This window comes from Rhinoderma darwinii, chromosome 3 (genome assembly GCF_050947455.1).
Source record: "Rhinoderma darwinii isolate aRhiDar2 chromosome 3, aRhiDar2.hap1, whole genome shotgun sequence".
Lineage (NCBI taxonomy): Eukaryota > Metazoa > Chordata > Amphibia > Anura > Rhinodermatidae > Rhinoderma > Rhinoderma darwinii.
This window is the reverse complement of record NC_134689.1, coordinates 288240748-288258250: the sequence shown is the minus strand read 5'-3', so window position 1 is coordinate 288258250 and position 17503 is coordinate 288240748. Positions and strand designations below refer to the sequence as shown.

Here is a 17503-nt window from a genome sequence, read left to right as displayed (position 1 = left end):
TTTATACGTATTTACGTATTATGTACATTTTAGCATACATTTAACAGAAATAACAAATTACATTTTAAAGGGAAAAACACTTTTACTACTGTAAGTAAGTTTACAGACTGAACGTTCTCTTGGAAATGACATGTATTACAAGCTTGTCTTCTGGGAGAAGAACCTGAGAATGGGGTTGTTCTTATTGACATAGCTACATCCGTATATGCAGCTCTTAGTAGGTGCTGTGTACATTGATTGGTAACCAATAAACTTTATAAATAATGTGCCTAATATATAAAAAACATAACTTCTATCAAAATCACCCAACACAAAAACATAATCCGGTGGAGCTCTACTTGCCCCCAAAGTTTCACTTACTTGAACACCGCATTTCATATATATTCACCTCCTGTCTAATTCTAGGCCACAGGTAAAGCCTTTGGCAACTGTGGTAACATAAGAACTTATTGAGGCGAAGTTCACATCTGCGTTGGAGGCTCAGTTAAAGAGGATCTGTCACCAGATTCTGAAATCCCTATCTCCTATTGCATGTGATCGGCGCTGCAATGTAGATAACAGTAACGTGTTTTTTTTTTTTAAAACGTTCATTTTTGGCCAAGTTATGAGCTATTTTATATTTATGCAAATGACCCAGTCACTTATTCCCAAGTGCTGTAAACTTTCAGATTGGTTGCGCTGTGAATATTCGGAGAACGTGATTGGTTTATGTGCAGGGTAATGAACATACAAACAAGCAGTAGAAGACTGACTAAGGGCTGAGCATTTCATTGAATTCAGTCTTCTACTGCTTGTCTGTATGTTCATTACCCTGCACATAAACCAATCACGTTCTCCGAATATTCACAGCGCAACCAATCTGAAAGTTTACAGTGCTTGGGAATAAGTGACTGGGGCAGAAGAGGATGGAGGCGCAGCTTATATAGTGGATCGAGCGGGTTCCCCAGCAGCATTTAAAAAAAACAGGATCCTGACCTGTCCACAGAGTTTAAGGCAGCACAGAGTATTTCAGGAGATGAGCGTGTGGATCTTGTGCGGGGTGGTGACTTGCCAATCATGTGAAGGTTTTATTGAGGACAGGAGTGGAGGAGAGGTAACAGTCTGAGAGCTACGTAATGGTAAGAGCAGAGTTCACAGCAGCACAGAATATTTCAGGACAGGAGCGTGCAGATGTTGAGGAGTGTATGACGCTGACTGCTCACTGATTGGTCAGCGTCATACACATAAACACGCCCAGTTAAAAACACAATACACGCCCAGTTGGACATAACGAAAAAAAAAACGCCCAGTTGTCCATTTCAAAGCTCATTTGCATATATATATATATATATAAAATAGCTCATAACTTGGCCAAAAATGAACGTTTTTTAAAAGAAAAAAACGTTACTGTTATCTACATTGCAGCGCCGATCACATGCAATAGGAGATAGGGGTTTGAGAATCTGGGGACAGAGCCTCTTTAAAAGCCACCGTCGCAGATCTGGCCAAGATACCGGAAAAAAACTTTCCAGTAAAAAAAGGACGCCAGCACTTGGAACAGAAAAACGAAAGAAAAAAATTATAATAATTGTGTGAACCCAGCCTAATACTGTAATAAGTCACCTGGGGGGGGGGGGGGAGTTGTATAAGAAATATTCTACATGCCAGCACCTGCATTTGGCAACTGGAGAATTTGCCATACTGACTCCAAATTGACGGTGTTGCTAGATTATCATGTCATGGTCAGCACAGACTTCCGCTGTGGCCTAGTAGTGGACAAGGGGGCATCTCCAAAACAGTGCCCTAAATGAAAGCGCTAGTAGGGCTCCATGACTGGCTAACAGATGAATTTTTCAGTTTATTTTACCTAGAGTTGCACTGTAAGTTTTAAAAAAAAAAAATAGTTTAAATAGTTTAACATTAATCAAATTGTAAGAAAATAAACTCAAATGTTAACTAAAATGAGAATGCCCCTCTCTGCATATGCCAGCCTCATCAGCCTTGGAATTCTTTATGGTTTCCTTGTAAGTGGAAAATGCTGTTGCCAATAAATGTACAAGTCACTTTAAAAATAAAAGTATTATATTGTTACTAAGCTGCAATGCAGGGAACACAGTGAATCCTGGGCTGCTGTTTGTGTAATACATTTGGAAGTGTGTGGAATTTATACTTGAAAATGTTGGTTCATAAACAGCATTGTTGAGTCCAAAAGTTTTGTGGTGAGTCATGCTTTTGAGATACATGATGCCAAGTCATAAAATGTATCCTAGGAAACTTCTTCTTGAAACATTGGTTGCGTGCCACTTTTAGAGGATACTCAACTCTACCTGAGCTTTTTAAGAATGGAATATGTACCCGAAGTATCATATGTTAGTCAAGGCTGGAAGGAGCAGGTTCGTTGGAAGTAAACCCTCCATGGAGTTATACATTTATTCTACAGAAATAAATCCATCAATGATGTATACACAGGGGTGAACCTAGCCCCTCTGCTGCCTGAGGCGAACTATAAAAAAGACACCCCCCCCCCCAATCTATCGGAGTTTTCTCATTACTGGCTTTACACATCAAACACGCAATATATAAAAAAATGTAAATAGGAAAACATTTGTTGTTTATTTGTAAAGTGCTGTTTAATGTATAGAAAAGATTTCAAGAACTCTTTTTACTGTATTACTTTAGTATCATAGATCAGCAACGCAGCATTAACACTGAAAATGGTTTAACGTCTTCTATGCCCCCTTTTTATTACCTAATTGACTTATGATTTTTAACTGAGTTCAGTGGCCCGGCGTGGACGGCGTGATGCAGTGACATGATCGTGGCGGGCAGTTGATGTCATCAGCGTGCTCCCGATCTCTTGTAGGCCTCAGGCCTAAACCAGACTGTGGCCTACAAGAGCAAACGGCGGAGCAGGGGTTTCTATTTTGGCAAATGTAATTTTTTTTTACATTTTATACTGCTAACTTTTTTTTGGTAGGTTCTGCTGGACCGTATGGACTACGTGGTAGATTAATTGGACTACTTCAATGACCTACTTAAGAAAAAAAAAAAATTGTGAAAGAGGGTTGCATGGGGGAGTTTTAATTTCAATCCCAAAAAATTTCTTATGTCTGTTTTTTTTAAATACTTTATTATGGCCTTAGTAATGGCAGCTGTCTGATTGACAGCGTTCAATTACTAAGGCTGGGGCTTAGCATTAGCCAGTAAAAAGGCTATCACTAACCCCTATTATTACCCCGGTTCCCACTGCCACCAGGGATACCGGGAAGAGTCGAGTACGATTCAGTACCTGGCCATCTGAAACGACGGTTAGGCCGCAGGCTGGTATTATCAGGCTGGGAAGGGCCAAAAAAATGGCCCTTCCCACCCTGGTGATGCTAGGCTGCAGCTGCTTTATTGTATCTGGCTGGTTATGAAAAATAGGGGGAACCCCACGTAATTTTTTAAAAATAAATTGAAAAAAAATTACGTGAGATCCCCTCCATTTTTCATAACCAGCCAGATACAATAAAGCAGCAGCAGCCTAGCATCACAAGGGTGGGAAGGGACATGGTTTTTGTCCCTTCCTAGCCTGATAGTACCAGCCTGCGGCCACCCCAGTACCCTTCACTTCAGATGGTCGGGTGCTGTATCGTACCCATCTCTTCCCGGTACTCCTGGTGGTGGTGGGTACCGGGGTAATAATAGGGGTTAGTGATAGCCTTATTACTGGCTAGCACTAAGCCCCTTCTTAGTAATGGACGCTCTCAATCAGACAGCAGCCATTACTAAGGCGGTAATGAAGTATTAAAAAACAGAGACATAAAGAAATTTATTTTATTGAAATGACAACTCTTCCACACAATCCACTTTAACCATTTTATTAAAAAAAAAAGAAAAAAAGCTTACATCAGCGAAGTAGTCCAACGAATCTACGACGTAGTCCAAATGGTCCAGCGGAACCTGCAAAACAAAAATGAGCAGTATGAAAAATAAAAATAAAGATGGCTGCCCCCGCAGACGTACAAACATATGAATAAATAGTTACCTTAGGGAACATATTAAAATAATTAGAAAAATTAGGCCCATAAAATAAAACATATCAAATAAAAAAAATAATTATAACACCTTTCTTTTAAAGAGAACCTTTCACCTCCCCATACATGTACAACTGAGTGCAGCATGTAATGGGGAGGGCCGCACAAACTCTGGGGCACTTTACATTTTTTTCCTAGCCTCCTTCGTTATTTAGATATCAGTGCTGTAATATTTGGCGCCCAATATTTAAATAATCCCCTGAACTGTCAATGGGGAGGTAATTGGCAACGGGGCGTGTAACATCGCTGTGACACTGTGCAATCACTACAGACAGTTTCAGAGCAAGAGCTGGAGAGAGAGCGCGAGCACGCAGCTCTGCCACCACTAAGGAACAGAAGAAGAGTGTGAATTCTTCTTCTTCTGTTTCATGGCATCGGAGCTGTGCGCGCACGCACGCTCTCACTCTTTAGCGCTCGGCAGACAAGGACGACAAGACTGATCTCTCACCTGAGATCACATAGTCTTGTACTTGCCTGCCGAGAGCTGAAGAGTGAGAGCGTGTGCACGCGCACATGCTCTCCTCTCTCCAGCTCTTGCTGTTGACATTGTCCGCAGCAGATTGGACAGTGTCACAGCGATGTTACACGCCCCCTTGCCAATTACCACCCCATTGGCAGTTCATGGGGTTATTTAAATATCGGCGCCAAACATTACGGCACCGATATCTAAGTAAGGAAAGAGGGTAGGAAAAAAAAATGTAAAGTGCCCCAGAGTTTGTGCAGCCCTGACCATTACACGCTGCACTCAAATGCAAATCTGTGGGCAGGTGAAAGGTTCTCTTTAAAGTGTAACAACTTTTTAAAAAACTTTTGACTTGTCAGAAGTTTTGATCAGTGGGGTCCGAACACTGAGACCCCCCACTAGTCGCTAAAACTAAGCAGCAGAAGTGCTCGGGTGAGCGGTGTGCCACTTCAATTCTGTTTGGCTTTCCTTGGAGCAGTGTACGGGCTCAATAGAAAGTCTAGGAGTCCGTACACCGCTCACTCGGCTGAAAGTCGATCATAAATGAAGCGGCACAGCACTCACCCGAGCACTTCTGCTGCTTCGTTTTAGCGATCGGTGGGGGCCTCAGTGCTCGGTCCCCCACCGATGAAAACTTCAGACATGTTACTATGATATATAAAGATATCTATTAATGCGATTGGTGCAAGTTTTAATTACTTTTTATTGAAAATGATTTGCACTTTTTGAGATACAGCTGCTTTGTATCCTGTATACAGAGCAGCTGTATATAGCGCTGAGACCTTAATCCATTAGGTCGCCCATTACCAATCACATCTAAGTTATGAACTTAGATGTGATCGGTAACAGCTCGATCCTGCAGGACCCGCTGACATGACGGATACAGGATACAGCGCTATATACATTATATAATATATTTATTTTAATTAGCGGGGGCAGGTTTATGGGGAAGGATTAGGGCCTGTTCACATCAGCGTTGGCTTTCCGTTCCGGGGTTCCGTGGGAGGTTTCCGTCGGGTGAACCCCGCAACGGAAAGTCAAACTGAAACCACAGCTTCCGTTTCAGTCACCATTGAAATCAATGGTGACGGAAACATTGCTAATGGTTTCCGTTCGTCACCATTCCGGCAGGTTTCCGTTTTTGTGACGGAATCAATAGCGCAGTCGACTGCGCTAATGGTGACTGAAACGGAAGCTGTGGTTTCAGTTTGACTTTCCGTTGCGGGGTTACCTCTGACGGAACCCCAGAACGGAAAGCCAACGCTGATGTGAACAGGCCCTAAGGCTTCTTTCACACTAGCATTAATATACGTTTACCGCTCTTCCGTCAGAGGAAGGGAGGATCGATACGTTAAACGGAAAGCAACGGTTCCATTAGAATTACCATTGCTTTTAATGGTAATTCTTTTGTATCAGTTGCTTTCCGTTTGTCTATTCGCTAAGTTTCCGTTTTTTTTAAAGGAAACAAAAGTGACGTCTGCAGAACTTTTATTTCCGTTCAAAAGAATGGAAACCTAGCGAACGGAGGCAAACGGAAAGCAACTGATACAAAAGAATTACCATTGAAAGCAATGGTAATTCTAATGGAGCCGTTGCTTTCCGTTTAACGTATCGATTCTCTCTTCCTCTGACGGAAGAGAGGTAAACGTATATTAATGCTAGTGTGAACAAAGCCCAATACAAGTAAGATATTAATAATATAAAAAAAAAAAAAAAAAAGCCACCTGAGCTTTGAACCAGCAACCTTCCATATGTAAGGCAGACAAGCTGACCACTACACTACAGAAAGCTTCATATTCATTGACTGTGAAACTGTCTGCTGCTTGTGGGTGGTGACTGGTCAGAAACCCCCTATAGAGCTCTCTGCAGTAAGTCAGACGCTCAGACCCTCCCCCACCCACACTAATCCTTCCATTATAGTGATGTGAGGGCTCTATGGGGTGGATTATTCCAGCCCCATAGAGCCCTTTGCTGTCGGTAAAATGCCCAGACCCCCCCCCCCCCTTGCAGTATACTCACGTCACGGTCCCGGTCCCAGCAAGGCAGGAACTTACCTCGTGCTGCTCGTCGCTCCTCCTGCAGACTTGCTCCTCTCTGGCTGCATGTGCTGTGTACAGCGTCAGAGAGGAGGATGAGTGTTACAGACGTTCGGCACGTCTGCTATGTGCGTCTGCATGGCCCCTCCCCCCGGTCCAGTCCGTCCCGGGCTGAAAATGCCGCCCCCCCGTTTGGGTAGGTGGTGCCGCCGGCTCAGCTGGCCTCATGGCAGGTGCGGCACTGTGTATACACAGCATATTATGAGTATGAATATGTAGGTTTTTATGCAAATGTGGAAAATTTACAATTTTCTAAATAAGGTAAAATATTTGGAGCAAAATGGAGGTGTGACCATTGCAGCTAAGTAGATTCCAGCTGTCCAGTGGTTAGTAAATACAATGATATCAATGACCTCTGATTCCTTACTATGGGTAAATTCTTCACTTCCTCCCACACTTGTTTCATCAATGAGTCCCACCATGTTTATTCTTCGGAATTCCTGCTCCTACCGCCATTAACAACTCTGGCCCTCGGATTAGGATCATGCATATAAAAAGATACATAGACTTCTTATATCCGTTACATAAGATCTTGATAAAGCTATCACTACACAGAACTAACCAAAAAGTCTAGAAGGCTGAATCTCTGGACAAGGGCTTTTAATGACAGGAGAATGGGGTCCACAGGAAGCATTGCTTAAATAACTAATACTTCCCCATACCTTATCATCTGTTTTTATAAAATATAGTTTTAAAGAAAACACATTAAAGGCTATGTACATCTTAAATAAAAATGTATTTCAGTGTGATTGGTGCAACTTTCAAAATACGTTTTATTAAAAGGTTACTTTTGTATATATAGCTGCTTTGAATCCTGTATACATAGCAGCTGTATCTAGCGCTGAAACCTGAATCCGTCAGGTCAGCGGGACTGACGGGTTCAGTGTCAGCGGGTCCTGCGTGTCTCTGACACTCAGGATAGAGCTGTTACCGATCACATCTAAGTTCATAACTTAGATGTGATTGATAACAGGTGGATCCTGCGTTTCAGAGACACACAGGTCCCGCTGACACTGAACCCGTCAGTCCCGCTGACCTGACGGATTCAGGTTTCAGCGCTAGATACAGCTGCTCTGTATACAGAATTCAAAGCAGCTGTAGATACAAAAGTAAAAATTATTTTTATTAAAAAGTATTTTGAAAGTTGCACCATTCACACCTGAGCTTATAAAATGAAAGGATAATAGAAGATTTTAGCTACACACGGAAGTCTTAGGGTATGTGCACACACACTAATTACGTCCGTAATTGACGGACGTATTTCGGCCGCAAGTCCCGGACCGAACACAGTGCAGGGAGCCGGGCTCCTAGCATCATACTTATATACGACGCTAGAAGTCCCTGCCTTGCTGCAGGACAACTGTCCCGTAGTATAATCATGTTTACAGTACGGGACAGTTGTCCTGCAGCGAGGCAGGGACTTCTAGCGTCGTATATAAGTATGATGCTAGGAGCCCGGCTCCTTGCACTGTGTTCGGTCCGGGACTTGCGGCCGAAATACGTCCGTCAATTACGGACGTAATTAGTGTGTGTGCACATACCCTTATATTTAAATGACTTGGTGAGTATATTGGTAGTCTCACACCTAGTATTTTATAAGGTATAATGCTGTAAAACGATGTCAGAATTACAGTATACAGATTCAGCTAAACAACTCCTGCAGCACATAGCAATGTGAAGAAGACATATTACATGACATTTTAGGAAGGATGTTTGACTAGAAAAAGCTATTTAGTTAAGGGATAGAATTATGAATGAGCGACAGTCTTTGCCGAGTCTTAATCTTTTTTCCAGATTGGATAGAAAATTAACTTTTTAAAAGTCTTGGATTCCTTTGTACAAAAATTAATATATTCACTATCATGTTTCTTTAGTTGTGTTGACCGACTTTATATTTTTAACTGCAAACTCTTCTTGTTTTCATAAGAAAGATGGATGCGTCCACTTGCGGCCAAGACTATATTTGATAAGAGTTTCTGTCTGTTACTTGGGTTTAAGAATATGGAAGGAATGCACTTAAGCCTCTAGATTTGCATTCTTTCTGACTATATTTTAAGGAATTCCCCTTTCTATCTGATGTCTCAGAAAGGCCTTACATGCATGTGAAAGAATAAGCGTTGTTTTTATACACTTTGTGTTTCTAACTTGTGTAATGAGTATGTAGTACTTGGAATAGTACTTTTCTGCAAAGACGTACTTCAGTAGATTATATTAGATGATATATATATATACATATATATACATACATATATACTATAAAAGAATGTATATATAAAGGGGAACACTACCCAAACAAGAACTTTCAGCTTAGAATGAAGGTGCCAATAATATCCTACACCCCATCATTCAAAGATCTAATTTATCGTGAGTCACTAATATTGGCAGGGTCTGGTCTGTCTCCTGGCTCTCTTGGCTGCTGTCTTCTTGACAAACTCCATCAAGGCCTCAGACGTTACTTGATTTTTTTGGATAAATAATTTGTTAACAGGAAGAAAGAGAGTAATACTGACAACCCCATTGCTTCTCGCTGATTTGTCATAAAGAAGAATATTCTATGGTGGTTTCTGCATTGGGGTCTTTATATGGTGTGGGTTAGACAAGATTTGGTGGCTGCTATAAACCACCCAAAGCTGAGTTTTTAATTTAAGTCGACATAAATCCTGATTCCCATGCTGTACATTGGACAAAAATGCTCCATATAACTAGGTCTACATTACAGTCACATAAAGCATTTTTATGGAGTCAATTCTAACATGACTCATACAAAGGATTGGGGACATTCATTCTATGTGGCAGAAAGGCGTTTTTAGACATTAATATAGGAAGGGGTTCTTTGCAGTTAAAGTGGTCAAACTATGGAATGCCCTACCCCAAGGGGTAGTAATCGTAGATACTGTCAGTATTTAAAAAAATGTAAATAAAAAAAAAGGCTAGATGCTTCTTCTTATTATTATTATTATTATTATTATTATTATAATAATTATTATTATTATTATTATAGTAATAACAAAAACAATGAAAACATTTACTCTATGGGGGTTATGCTATTATTATTTTAATTTCATGTTATGTGCTGTATTTGGATTTCTCTAATTTCTCTCTTTATTGACATTTTAGATGATGATGAGTGTGAGAGAACCCCCTGCCGTCATGCGGAATGTGTAAATACCCAGGGATCATACATTTGCCAGTGTCACTCTGGATTCCAGAGCACATCAACACGAATAGAATGCAGAGGTATGAGATAAGTGATAAGTGGGCTGTATTGCCAGGGAGAGCAATCTGTGTTTCTATGATGCATTAATTATATAGGGGGAAAATGATAAACACTAGAGCAATTAACATGGTATTGCCCATAGTGATAAATCGGATCAGAGCTTTTACTAGGCAGGCTGGGAAATATACTCATAGTTCTGGTAGGGTGCTATGAACAGTTCATCTACTAGTTGTGTCTTCTGCCAGAAGGGAGACCATATAGTCTTTTAAACAGCATTTTAAATACCTGGACTCTGGTGCTTGAGGACACCCAAAGGAGCTTCTGCCACACAAACGGACACTGTTTTTATCAATGGGACATATATGTAGGGGGCCTTGTTACAGATTTTGCATTGAGATCCCGTGCTGATAAGCTTAGCTAGGTAACGTCAGCTAGGTCCTAGGTTCTCAACTTGTGGTACCTATATCTCAGGGGTACATGCCTTGTCTCTAGGCCAGCGGTCCTCGTCCTTTTACACCTTGTGAGCCGCATTATCTTTTGAGTGATGGCCGGGAGGTACATTTAAATAATAAATGTTTGACATATTAAACTACAGAAACACAAAATCATCAAATTTCAATTTGCAGGTAAATATTTCATTTTGAAATTTGACACACTAGTGTTCCCACACCCAGATTGGCACTTTCATGGGATAGGCTATGTCTTTAATATTGTTAATGTGGATGTCATATTGTAGCAGGAGCACATAGTTATAACTCAGGAATCCTATGGGGAGCCACACAGCAGGGAGTTGCGAGCCACATGTGGCTCCCAAGCTACTGGTTAGGGACCATTGCTCTAATGGTTACTCGCACTGTGCTTATGCCTTGGGGGTACTCTGATGTCATTTGTTTGGGTAGAGGGTACATGGTTTAGGAGTGTTAAGAAACACTGATCTCTGGAATGTATGTTTTCTATCCATAAGGCATTATTACATGTATTCTGACAGATTTTTTAATGGGAGTACTTTCTTTTAGACATTGACGAGTGCTTACAAAATGGTCGTATCTGCAACAATGGACGGTGTGTGAACACAGATGGCAGTTTCCACTGTGTGTGCAATGCGGGCTTTCACGTGTCAGCTGATGGGAAGAACTGTCAAGGTAAATTCTTCACTTTTTTTACTTATGATTTATTTTATATTTTATGGTTATAGTACATCACTAATTTCCTTCTCTTTGTACATTATATTTCAATGTTATTGTAACTCCTACTTTAAAACACCTAATTCATGTTTGCCTAGTAATCCCAGTCATGGTTATTTGCCTGTCTCTATCATTCACTGGTACGCTATATAGGTTATGTTTACATCTCATATTGATACTGATATAAAGCAGTCCAAACACGACAGTTCCGCATTTTATTGCCTTGACCTTTTATTATGCTAGGAGTAAATTTAGCACTGGATACTGTTCAACAGAGGAAACTTAGTTATCAAAGGTTACCAGAAAGAAAGTGTGCTGGATTGAGGAAGTTATCACATTGTTATTGAAAACAATGGTGTTTTGTAGATTGGTTACAAGTTTTCAGGACAACCCTGGCTTTCACTGTACAATAGTGGGAGTAGTGCTGGTTGTCCGATAGCAATCAACTGATGGCATGATCCTGGGCACATAATAAACATCATGGCATCATTGACATCTTCAAGGATGTTACTGTAGAGAATGAAAATATATATTAGGAATTTTACTGCATATTAATTTAATATTGAGCTTAAAAATTCAGTGAGCCCCCTTAGTGGCAGCTGTAGGAAGACAGAATTGTATTTATCTATTTTATCAGTTCCTTATTCAAAAATAAAATAAAAATAGAACCCCAACCTGTATGAGAATTCTGGACCTATTTATTAAATAAAATTAAATTATAGGTACATTTTCCTGCTCGAGACCACCACTAACCCCTGCACCATCATAAACAATATAATATTATTTAATATAATTACAATAAATGGTTAAGGCTGTCCTCAGATCTGCGTTCTGGGATCCGTTATTCTGCTCTGTTATAGGAGTACGGATTTCACCGGATACATCGCATGATGGAAACCAACGACGGCCGACGGAAGCCATTGACTTTTGATGAGTTCAGTCGGGTTTCAGTCACAGAATCTGCAAGGGAGGCCCCTGAAGGAGCCTTCAATTCAGATGTGAACAGAGTCTTAGTGTTAACCACTGAAGCACCATAGACCTCCAGGGATATTAGATATTAACCCATAACCACCATGTCATATCAGTAACCCTTTTACACCTTAGACCACCAGAGGTATTAGGTATTAACTGCTAAACCATCCTAGACCACCGGTATGACAGGAATATTATCACTAACCCTGAAAAAACACTATTTAAAAGTGTATGATGGAATTTATGTAGAAAGTTGGCAAAGTCTATATAATCGCGAGGATTCTGCTGTCTCCGTTGTGGTCATCAATTGCACTTGGAAACCACTCTTTAAAAATCGTTTTTCGCATTGATGTTTCACAAAGATGACCAGATCACGAAGAGTTCTTTATCTTTTCCACAACCTTACTATCATAGTCCTCATATCGGAAACTTCCCGAATGCTATAAGCAGTCTCCCAGAAAATTATGTATGTTCAAATAATTATGCGCATTTTCGTGTCTCTGATTTGTTAACTATTATAAAGCAGCAATATTAGCGAAGCAGTTAGTATGCAGGTACATGACCAACATCCCTTACGGGTTGCTTTGGAAAATTACGTTTCTGCCCTTTACATGCCAAACTTTGTTTGTGGCTTGAATTTTTTATCTCCCCTCTCACAATTCTCCAAGCTGCTTGGAGAAATGTGCATTCCAATCACTTTAATTCCTCCCTTAGACTTCCCCCAGGTTTGAAGGCGACTCACTTGCCGGTTGGGTCTCTCATAAACTTACTAAATTAAGAGATGTGTTTCATGGCAGATTAATGTTTTTACCCTTCTTTAATACATTTTATCAGCCCCAATTCTAAGATTGTTGGAGTATGAGACTATATTTTTTATTTCCATGTGAATATTACTAGAGTCAATGCCTAAGCCGAAATTGGCCCCCACTCTTTATGCATAAACTTAACTGAAAAAACCCCAACTAAGGCTTTGTTCACATCTGCGCCAGGGTCCCGTTCCGACGTTCCGTTGTAGCTTTCTGTCGGAAACGGGACCCTGACTGACACAAATGGAAACCAAAGTCCCTATGGTTTCTGTTTATCTCAAATGTGCATGGGTTGTTGTTTTGACGGAATCAATAGCGTAGTCGACTACGCTATTGATTCCGTCAAAACGATGGAACCCTTGCACAACAGAGACAAACGGAAACCTTTGGCACTGGTGATGGAAACATGTGTGGTTTCTGTTTCTGTGTGTCAGGGCTCCGTTCCGACAGAAAGCTCCAACGGAACATCGAAATGGAGCCCTAGCGCAGATGTGAACGAAGCCTAACTAGTACTAAACTTCTACTAATGTATCATTGGAAAGAGGATATAAACCGCACCCTATCCCTTGAAAAACTGTGTCATATTTGTAAAACAGTAAGCAAAGGTATCTGGCAGCTCACACTTGTAGAAATGTAAATTAAGATTTTACACAGAATCAATACAGTATACATCAGACACAGACAGCACTTTCAGCCAGATAGATGTTCCTCATTGAACTTGTTTCTTTTGTTAGGCTGTATTCACACATGCTGGTTTTGTCAGGGTTTTGATTGGTTGAGTGGTTTGTAAAAGCGCAGTGATTTTGCCATGATTTTGTAAAACATTGTGGCAAAAAACATCAAAACTGGCACAAGTGAATACAGTTTTTCTGTTTGGTCCAATTACTTTAATCTAATTGTATTTAATAAAGTCACCTGTTTGGAGCATTACTGATTATTCTTTCTGATGTTTTGCTCATGATCATGGGGGCAGCCATCTTACCTGAGCCAATTTCACAGATTTGCTTTACAGCAGGAACATGGACATAATAACATGGACATAATAAATCTTAGTCACAAATCAACCTTTTGACTTCTATGGGAGAGTTTTCTAGACATGCTCTGTGACCTGTCCAGATGTCATTGTGTAGGAAGGGGGAGGAGGGCAGCTGTGTCCATCGCCTATTGTCAATGGTGAAATCCTGTGTTATCTATATATATGTGTTACCTGTCATTGTAATCCTGCCTGTGATGTTAATGAGATGACTGCTGAGAAGTGATCTCTACAGAACAGGAAGTGTCAGTGTATTATGAATGGTGGATCCTGTGTTATCTATATAGAGGTGTTACCTATCATTGTAATCCTGCCTGTAATGATAATGATGATACTGCTGAGAAGTGATCTCTACAGAACAGGAAGTGTCAGTGTATTGTGAATGGTGGATCCTGTGTTATCTATATAGAGGTGTTACCTGTCATTGTAATCCTGCCTGTGATGATAATGAGATGACTGCTGAGAAGTGATCTCTACAGAACAGGAAGAGCCAGTGTATTGTGAATGGTGGATCCTGTGTTATCTATATAGAGGTGTTACCTGTCATTGTAATCCTGCCTGTGATGATAATGAGATGACTGCTGAGAAGTGATCTCTACAGAATAGGAAGTGTCAGTGTATTGTGAATAGTGGATCCTGTGTTATCTATATAGAGGTGTTACCTTTCATTGTAATCCTGCCTGTGATGATAATGAGATGACTGCTGAAAAGTGATCTCTACAGAACAGGAAGAGCCAGTGTATTGTGAATGGTGGATCCTGTGTTATCTATATAGAGGTGTTACCTGTCATTGTAATCCTGCCTGTGATGATAATGAGATGACTGCTGAGAAGTGATCTCTACAGAACAGGAAGTGTCAGTGTATTGTGAATGGTGGATCCTGTGTTATCTATATAGAGGTGTTACCTTTCATTGTAATCCTGCCTGTGATGATAATGAGATGACTGCTGAAAAGTGATCTCTACAGAACAGGAAGTGTCAGTGTATTGTGAATGGTGTATCCTGTGTTATCTATATAGAGGTGTTACCTTTCATTGTAAACCTGCCTGTGATGACAATGAGATGACTGCTGTGAAGTGATCTCTACAGAACAGGAAGTGTCTGTATATTGTGAATGGTGGATACTGTGTTATCTATATAGAGGTGTTACCTGTCATTGTAATCCTGCCTGTGATGATAATGAGATGACTGCTGAGAAGTGATCTCTACAGAACAGGAAATGTCAGTGTATTGTGAATGGTGGATCCTGTGTGATCTATATAGAGGTGTTACCTTTCATTGTAATTCTGTCTGTGATGATAATGAGATAACTGCTGAGAAGTGATCTCTACAGAACAGGAAATGTCAGTGTATTGTGAATGGTGGATCCTGTGTAATGTATATGGAGGTGTTACCTTTCATTGTAATCCTGCCTGTGATGATAATGAGATGACTGCTGAGAAGTGATCTCTACAGAACAGGAAGTGTCAGTGTATTGTGAATGGTGGATCCTGTGTTATCTATAGAGAGGTGTTACGTGTCATTGTAATCCTGCCTGTGATGATAATGAGATGACTGCTGAGAAGTGATTTCTACAGAACAGGAAGTGTATTGTAAATGGTGGATCCTATGTTATCTATATAGAGGTGTTACCTGTCATTGTAATCCTGCCTGTTATGATAATGATGAGACTGCTGAGAAGTGATCTCTACAGAACAGGAAGTGTCAGTGTATTGTGAATGGTGGATCCTGTGTTATCTATATAGAGGTGTTACCTTTCATTGTAATCCTGCCTGTGATGATAATGAGATGACTGCTGAAAAGTGATCTCTACAGAACAGGAAGAGCCAGTGTATTGTGAATGGTGGATCCTGTGTTATCTATATAGAGGTGTTACCTGTCATTGTAATCCTGCCTGTGATGATAATGAGATGACTGCTGAGAAGTGATCTCTACAGAACAGGAAGTGTCAGTGTATTGTGAATGGTGGATCCTGTGTTATCTATATAGAGGTGTTACCTTTCATTGTAATCCTGCCTGTGATGATAATGAGATGACTGCTGAAAAGTGATCTCTACAGAACAGGAAGAGCCAGTGTATTGTGAATGGTGGATCCTGTGTTATCTATATAGAGGTGTTACCTGTCATTGTAATCCTGCCTGTGATGATAATGAGATGACTGCTGAGAAGTGATCTCTACAGAACAGGAAGTGTCAGTGTATTGTGAATGGTGGATCCTGTGTTATCTATATAGAGGTGTTACCTTTCATTGTAATCCTGCCTGTGATGATAATGAGATGACTGCTGAAAAGTGATCTCTACAGAACAGGAAGTGTCAGTGTATTGTGAATGGTGTATCCTGTGTTATCTATATAGAGGTGTTACCTTTCATTGTAAACCTGCCTGTGATGATAATGAGATGACTGCTGTGAAGTGATCTCTACAGAACAGGAGGTGTCAGTATATTGTGAATGGTGGATCCTGTGTTATCTATAGAGAGGTGTTACCTGTCATTGTAATCCTGCCTGTGATGATAATGAGATGACTGCTGAGAAGTGATTTCTACAGAACAGGAAGTGTATTGTAAATGGTGGATCCTATGTTATCTATATAGAGGTGTTACCTGTCATTGTAATCCTGCCTGTGATGATAATGATGAGACTGCTGAGAAGTGATCTCTACAGAACAGGAAGTGTCAGTGTATTGTCAATGGTGGATCTTGTGTTATCAGAGGTGTTACCTTTCATTGTAATCCTGCCTGTGATGATAATGAGAGGACTGCTGAGAAGTGACCTCTACAGAACAGGAAGTGTATTGTAAATGGTGGATCCTATGTTATCTATATAGAGGTGTTACCTGTCATTGTAATCCTGCCTGTGATGATAATGATGAGACTGCTGAGAAGTGATCTCTACAGAACAGGAAGTGTCAGTGTATTGTGAATGGTGGATCCTGTGTTATCTATGTAGAGGTGTTACCTGTCATTGTAATCCTGCCTGTAATGATAATGAGATGACTGCTGAGAAGTGATCTCTACAGAACAGGAAATGTCAGTCTATTGTGAACAGTGGATCCTGTGTTATCTATATAGAGGTGTTACCTTCCATTGTAATCCTGCCTGTGATGATAATGATGAGACTGCTGAGAAGTGATCTTTACAGAACAGGGAGTGTCAGTCTATTATGAGGCCCAGTGTCCAAAGTGAAAACAGCAATATTTGGACCAAACAGTTTAACCCCTTAGATGCCACAGTCATTAGCGACTGCAGCATCTAAGGAACTTGACAGAGCTTGATCGTGGGCTGCTGAGGGTTTACAATGGTAGCCAGGAGCCTGACAAAGCCCCAGGGTCTGCCATAGGTATCTGCGTATCAGGCCATGCTAGAGGCAATAAGGCAATAATTCTAAGTATTCCAAAGTGATCAAACAAGTTCCCTAGTAGGACACATAAATGTAAAATTAAGTTTCATGAAAAAAAGTCTCCCTCCAAAAACAAGATAAATAAATCCTTTTTTTTCCCATGAAATAATATTTTATTGTTTACAAATATTAACCACCCAAAAAAGACATATATGGTATCACTGCAATTGTAATGAGCTGTACAATAAAGTTAACATATCATTTATACTGCATGGCGCATGTAAAAAAAACTCCCCATGATAAAAGTTGGTGCCAATAAAAACTACAATTCTCCCGCAA

At 40.4% G+C, this 17503-nt stretch overlaps 1 protein-coding gene across 2 annotated transcripts in view; it reads left to right on the top strand.

Moving 5' to 3' along the window:
* Positions 1-17503, top strand: part of FBN1 (fibrillin 1) — a 219263-nt gene that overhangs the window by 96237 nt on the left and 105523 nt on the right. For both annotated transcript variants that reach the window (XM_075858025.1, XM_075858024.1), the window contains exons 13-14: positions 9732-9851; positions 10848-10973. In XM_075858025.1, coding sequence (XP_075714140.1) covers positions 9732-9851; positions 10848-10973 — 246 coding nt within the window. The remainder of the gene's footprint in view (positions 1-9731; positions 9852-10847; positions 10974-17503) is intronic.